The sequence below is a fragment of the Limulus polyphemus genome, unplaced genomic scaffold (assembly GCF_000517525.1).
Source record: "Limulus polyphemus unplaced genomic scaffold, Limulus_polyphemus-2.1.2 Scaffold168, whole genome shotgun sequence".
NCBI lineage: Eukaryota > Metazoa > Arthropoda > Merostomata > Xiphosura > Limulidae > Limulus > Limulus polyphemus.
The window spans coordinates 265850-273111 of NW_013665778.1; the positions used below are offsets into that span (position 1 = coordinate 265850).

The window sequence follows — 7262 nt, forward strand, 5'->3', positions numbered from 1 at the left end:
ATTGTGAACCCTCGATAAGATATCGACGAAGTTCCAGATTAAAAGGAAGACTTTATACTGCTTGCAAGTTTGTGAAACTTTTGTTTATAAATCATTGTTTGTAATAACTGTTATTGTAAACTATATTGTTGTTATATATATGTTGTTGTTATATATGTTGTTTGTATATTAAAACGTATTTGTATTAAAAAAGAAAATTGTGTGGATCAATTTTGTTGGCAAATGTCATAAACTGACTATATATCGGCTTTTACTTAACTGCTAAATCAAAATTATAATTTAACTACTAAATTGAAATTTAGCCGTCCCTAATTTAGTAGTATAAGACTAGAAGGAAGGTAGCTAGTCATCACCACCAACTCTTGGTATACTCTTTTAACAACGGATTCGAACCCGCAAGCCGCAGATTGCGAGTCAAGCGCCCTAACCACCGCGCCATGCCAGGCCTAATTAAGGATAACTACATGTAGTCTTAGTAATATAAAGGCTAATTTGTCAAAAAAAATCAGCAAAGAAACTGTCAATACAATCTTATTTTAAACAAATATCCTTCATGTTGTAGCACAATGTATACAGAGTTTGACACAGAAAAATTTTGATTTCTGTACGATTGATATTTATAACAACGCTACAATACATCTTAATCAACAGTGTAATACTTAACAACATTTTCGTCTTTAAAATTGTTTTATAAACTTCACTATTATGCGCTTATTACAACGAAACAAGAAAATAATGAAACTAATTACGCAACAATATTTGAGAATGCAAGTAAAAATTAAACTTATAGACAAGGTTAAAAGTTTACAAGTAAACCAATCGCTTTTGATATGCATCTTGCATTTTGTTCTGTTTTTCTATTCACAGTTTTTATTGTCATCTGCCACTTCCCTGTCACATCTCACCTAGAATGTTATCAGCTGTAATTCATTCCGTTGATTGAGCTACCTCAAAATAAAATTTCAAAGCAAAGGTTTGTGTTCAATGAAACTCTGAAACGATCAATATATTTTACTCTAAGCAGTTTCATGTTAGTCAGTTTCGATGAAATACGGCGATCTAAACAAGTCATCGACTTCGTTATTTTGAAGTTTGTTACAGTGTTTGATTAGGATAGAACGAACAGTGGAATAATTTAAATTCAAGCGTTTTAATATATTTTTACTAATGAAAATAATAAGTAATCATTACAACACATATAGCGTTTTCTACATCTCGTCACTTAACTCACTCATTTAAAAAAAAAGGAAGCGCGCAAGAAACCATATTTGTTAAAGGGAGTGTGGATGACAAAAATTGGGGAAACGCTGGTTTACTGGAAGCCTTTACTATGTTGTCTATGGTGTTGATTATCGTGAGAAAGCACCTGCGTTCAGAACACGTAATAGAAAATAAATGCACTGAACGTAACCACTTAAGATAAGGTTTATAGATAAGATAAGGTAGCAAATAACAGAGGGAATTGCATATGAAGCAAACTTTTATAAAAGACGACAGCTTTAGATGTGTTGTCTAGTTTTACTTAGGCATTTGAGTTGAATATACAATCCAGGCAAATATTACAGTCCAGAGAATGAACACATTGCATGCTGGTTTGAAATAAGCTCATGAACTCGTGTAATATGTCAAAAGAATCAAAAACGTTGACTGTCATGAAGGCTATTGTTCGCCAACGAAGGATCACACGTGAAGTCAACAGTAAGTAAGACTTATTGTGTTGTTAGAAACATATAGGTTTTGCAACTATATAAATTGATGTTTATTTTTATTCATGATTTGTAGAGCAAATGAAGCCTAATTGTTGAAATTACAGTTCTTCGCTGGTAACGAGGGTATTAACATCAACGAGCCCTAAGAGCGAGTGTATCATTTTTATTGCTTTTTTCACGTCTTTCATATATATAATAAGTTATTATCACCTCAACCAAATAGAAAAAGTATATATTAATTAAGGTAGTGCTAGCAATTTGTCTCGCGTAAGACGAGGTTCTGCGATATTCGAGTGGAATATAGCACTAACGTTGTAGCGAATTTTGGCTGAACTACACACTTCTTTATTGCATACCAAACTCATAAGCTAAATGCATGAATTTCCTTGAAGTAGAAATTTCATCATTATAAACTTTATGAGTAGCGTATCTGAAACAAACACAGTTAAATTATGTATGTGCTAACAATCACCATCTTAATTTTGTTGTAAACCTTCTGTCATTGCTTGATCTTTAAAGTATGCATCGTTAATAAGCTTGTCCACCATAATTTGGGTACAAACTAACTTATCCATCAATGACTTGTTGAGATTACAGCGTGTAATGGAAAATAGGGGTTATAATTAATGAAAGTACAGCAGATGTTCGTGGTTACTTAACATATACACACAGTATGTTATTTATTTTAGGCATGTGGTTCGTTAACATTATTTTGTGCTTGCATCAATATAGAACAAAAATATAATGTTAAGATACTGCTGCTACATGTGTAATAGATTTAACTTTTATATTTTCCTCGGTACTAAACCATTTAAAGAGCAGATTAAACTATGTTCATTTAGATATCTTGTTTTTGTTAACTGATTGAGCATTTTTTCTGCCTTACTTTTATTTTTAATTGTATGTAAAGTACTTTTATCAAATAGTTTTTTGTGTGTTTTATTGCAGAGCCACATTTGGCTATCTGCTGTATCTACCGAGGGGAATAGAACCCCCGAGTTTAGCGTTGTCAATCCGTAGAGTTAGGGCTCGGCATGGCCAGGTGATTAAGGAGCTCCACTCGCAATCTGCGGGTTCGAATCCCCATCCCACCAAACATGCTCGCCCTTTCAGCCGTGGGGGGTATAATGTGTCGGTCAATCCCACTATTCGTTGGTAAAAGAGTAGCCCAAGAGTTGGTGGTGGGTAGTGATGACTAGCTGCCTTCCCTCTAGCCTTACACTGCTAAATTAGGGACGACTAGCGCAGATAGCCCTCGTGTAGCTTTGCGCGAAATTCAGAAACAAACAAACCGTAGAATTAATGTTATCCCAACGGGGGATTTATCAAATAGTCTTCAAATGGTTGAGTGGTAAGCTTGAGGATTTATAATGCATAGCGCACGTAGCCCATTGGGCAAATTTACGCTTAACAATAAACTAAAATGATTAAGATGATTGTCAAAAGTATATACAGTTTTAAAGTATAAAGTATTTATTGTGTGGTGTAAAGCGAGATTTGGCTTGCTATATGGTTTGATTCTCTTTCGCCGAATAATATGGGCACAAGCTATTTTAAAACACTTGATTATTTAGATGGCACTGAAAGTGATGTTATTTAGATAAGCCCTTGTCTATGACTCCTAGTGAGCAACACAAAAAACACTTACTGTTCTAAGCTTATATTTACACGACTATGTTTAAGTTATAAGTAAAGATCTTATAATTTTTGGTTGTAATTGATTTTGTTGTTTCGGTTTAAACACCGAAAGCTTGCGAAACATTAGAATTCAATACGCCTCATCTTTGAAATAAAGATTACTTAGAACTTGTGAAAAAGTACTGCAGTCTAAGTGAATTTTTGTCATGGTCGTCAGCCCTTTTGGATTTTCTTTTAGAACTTCAGTAAAAACTCAGTATAAGTTTCATGCATTAAAATTGTTTTCTCTACTTCTGACGAAATGAAATTATGATGCGATTCACTTTTATTTTGTGGTGCTAGAAACCCTTAGGGTTGTATTTATTATGTGTCTGTTTCGGCTCCTATCTAATCAAAACTTTAAATAGTGTTTCCGTATTATAACAGATGTGTAAAAACTGGAAATTATTATCTGCTAATAGCGGAGTTTTTAATACATAGTCTAAGCCTTATATCCATGATCATAATTATTTTGAAATTTGAAGTAAGTAATGTACATACTGAGAGTTCATCTAATAATGAATCATGCCTACATTCTCTAAGATGCTTATTGGCCATCTGTCTGTAGTGGTGAATTATTTTAAGAGGGACACGACGAATTTCTTGATGCTAATTTTTCAAATATTGATTTACAATATAGACTTTTATTTACACCTTTAAGTCATCCGTTATACAAGCCGTAGGACATGAAATTTTAATATGGAAAAAAAAGTTAATTTAAGAATTTTACATATTATTTTAATGACATCGAACTTCTCTAGTGACCATCTTACGATGTTTTTACAGGTGATCCAGTGTTTAACTTACAAGATAATGACAATGTTCCGAACCCTAATGAAACGATCCCAGATGTGATCCAAACCCATGTATCAAATCTCCTCTTGGTGCGTAAGCGATCACAGTCCATAACTCTTTCGATGGACGAACGTGTACGGGAAGCAGGATCTATTTTAAAGAGAATTAGTAGAGAATTTGAAGAATCCTATCAGGTAAGGAAAACTCCCTCTTTTTAATAATAAGTTTATCTTTATCACACATAAAGGGCCCGGCATGGCCAGGTGGATAAGGCGCTCGACTCACAATCTGAGGGTCGCGGGTTCGAATCCGCATACCACCAAACATGCTCGCCCTTTCAGCCGCGGGGGCGTTATAATGTTACGGTCAATCCCACTATTCGTTGGTAAAAGAGTAGCCCAAGAGTTGGCGGTGGGTGGTGATGACTAGCTGCCTTCCCTCTAGTCTTACACTGCTAAATTAGGGACGGCTAGCGCAGATAGCCCTCGTGTAGCTTTGCGCGAAATTCCAAAAACAAACAAACAATTATCACACATAAAGTTCTGGAATTGAATGCAGTAGCTGTTTGTGAATGATTAGCGTTTGCAAATAAGTGAACTTCGATACCTTCGCAAAACAGAGGAACTATCAAAAATCGATATGTTACGGAAACCCCTCTAGAGAGCGCTAAAAGCAAAAATTTCACAATCACGTTAAAGTTAAATACAGAGGAGACTATTTCTAGTCAATACGATATTTATCATGGAGTAGAACTTGTTCAACGTTAAGTTGTTTGAAGTTATGCCCAAAGCTACACAATGGGCTATCTGTGCTCTGCCCACCACGGGTATTGCAACCCGGTTTCTAACGTTGTAAGTCCGTAGACACATCGCTGTGCCACTGGGGGCTAAACGTTAAGATACTTTTCAATCCACACAAGTGAATTCCAAGACAGCAAATACTGGAACTTGTTCAAACCTTGTTATTTAGTGACAGTGAGGTTTAGCAAAACAACATTCAATGTAAAGCCCTGAATTTTATTGTTTGAGTCTGTTTATTTGGTTTGTGAAATGTCCTCTCTCGAATAAGAATTTCTATTATAATCATTATGTTGAAAACAGTTTTTCCTCTTTCTAGGTCGAATGTGTAGAGGTAAGAGAAAATACCCCTATAATACAACCATCAGCTGAAGAACAAGGGTGTCGAGAGTTAGTCACCAGTGATACCCACTTTCCTTCTTAGCTCTGAGATATGATCTTTGTATACCTCGTCTTCACATTTGGACATTTCAAATAATGTATATATTTATTTAGATATATTACAGAAAACTAAAAAAATTGATAGACGTTTTGGTAAAAAAGGTTGTAGCTTAAATTAGTTTCAGAACTATTCCTGGGAATATGAAGTTTGTGATGCGGAAAATCTCGTGAAGCTGACAAACACCTTGTGCCTTGACCAAAGATAAAACACTACTTTATGCTCTCAGTAGTAGAAACCTGTTTATATCCAACACTCAGTGAGAAATGTTTTCCTTGACCTCTCTATGTTACTAAAAATGGACAAGTCCAACATTTTTGTTTGTCAAGGTGTGTCGCCTGTAGAAAAGTCTTTTGTGCTACTGTCGATTTTAGACGATTATGAAATCTCGCTGCACGACACCAGTTTCAACGTCAGTTGCTATTTAATTTGTTCATGGAATCACAATAATTCTCTCATGTGTAATAATTATGTAAACACTGAGACGTTTTCATGAAATGTTTTGTTTAGTTATCATTCATGTGACAGGGGTACATTATTGATATGAAGTTCTTGGACTTGTTTCATTAGCTATATTAACGTTCTAGATGAGTTATTTTAAATGAATGACATCAATAGTAAACAAAATGTTTAATTTATTCAGCTTATCAATGCCTTATGTTTCATTTTATGTTTTCTATTCTGTTCTCAATGTTGAATATACGGTTTTCGTTTGTGCGTTTTTATTCTACCCACAGTGTTGTATATAAGCCCTCCATTTATTGTGTTTCTATTCTACTCATAGTGTTTTATATAACCCCTCCATTTATTGTGTTTCTATTCTACCCACAGTGTTTTATATACCCCCCCCCCCCATTTGTTCTGTTTCTTTCCACTCACAGTGTTGAATATAAGTTCACTGTTTGTTGAGTTCTGTTCCGTTGTAAGCATTGTATATAAGCCGTTTGCTGTGCTTCTTTCCACTCACAGTGTTCAATATAAGTTCACTGTTTGTTGAGTTCTGTTCTGTTGTAAGCGTTGTATATAAGCCGTTTGTTGTGCTTCTTTCCACTCATAGTGTTGAATATAAGTTTACTGTTTGTTGAATTCTGTTCCATTGTAAGCATTGTATATAAGCCGTTTGTTGTGTTTTTCATTTTACTCACAGTGTTGAATATAAATCATCCATTTGTTAACTTTCTATCATGTTTTTATCGTTGCATCTAAGCCGCCCCCGTTTGTTGTGTTTCCATTCTACTCACGGTGTTAAACATATACACTCATTCTCCATTTGTTATTCTGCTGTAAGCGTCATATATAAGCTCTCCGTTGCTTGTGCGTTAATTCTTTTCGCGATCTTAAAACATTGTAATGAATTTATCTCTTAACGGTTGGGATTTAATACAGGTTAAGGTAACACCGTGTTCACAAACCCTGTTGATGATAACTGTGTTATCGAAACTAGTCGGCTAAAATAACTAATAAAGAGTTGTTCTTTCATTGTGCCAAAAAAGGCCTTTTTTGTGTTTTACTCCCTTTGTACTTCCTTACTGATCAAACTACATCCAGCCTGTCAATTCTTAATCACCTTACATGGCGTGTTAGTGAGTCACTTATTCACCCTTCTGGTGTAATAGGCAGCCATTGATAACAGTTCAATGTACAAAACTCGATAAGATATTCGTACTTAACGATGTAACTACATTAAAAATATATTCCTTAAATGGTTGCAAAAATAACTAATTTTGCTGTTCTTCAAATAACTGTGTATGGAGTTAAAATATTCGCCATTCATTGCTTTTTACGGTTTCATAAGTATAAAAAATAGCATATGTATCAGACTATAATTTATTTCAAGCAAGACTA

The 7262-nt window shown here is 34.6% G+C and overlaps 1 protein-coding gene across 1 annotated transcript; it reads left to right on the forward strand.

The window, feature by feature from the left end:
- Window positions 1-1484: 1484 nt before the first annotated feature.
- LOC111084915 lies at window positions 1485-6909 on the forward strand. The gene is made up of 3 exons (XM_022381495.1): window positions 1485-1698; window positions 4173-4375; window positions 5298-6909. Exons 1-3 carry the CDS (start codon window positions 1608-1610, stop codon window positions 5400-5402), a joined length of 399 nt encoding a protein of 132 aa, XP_022237203.1. The 5' UTR covers window positions 1485-1607; the 3' UTR covers window positions 5403-6909.
- Window positions 6910-7262: the final 353 nt, after the last annotated feature.

Coding starts and splice junctions, on each gene's coding strand:
- LOC111084915 (XM_022381495.1), top strand. CDS start 1,608: ATGAACTCGTGTAATATGTCAAAAGAATCAAAAACGTTGACTGTCATG. Junction 1,699..4,172: donor GATCACACGTGAAGTCAACA/GTAAGTAAGACT, acceptor ATGTTTTTACAG/GTGATCCAGTGTTTAACTTA. Junction 4,376..5,297: donor AATTTGAAGAATCCTATCAG/GTAAGGAAAACT, acceptor TCCTCTTTCTAG/GTCGAATGTGTAGAGGTAAG.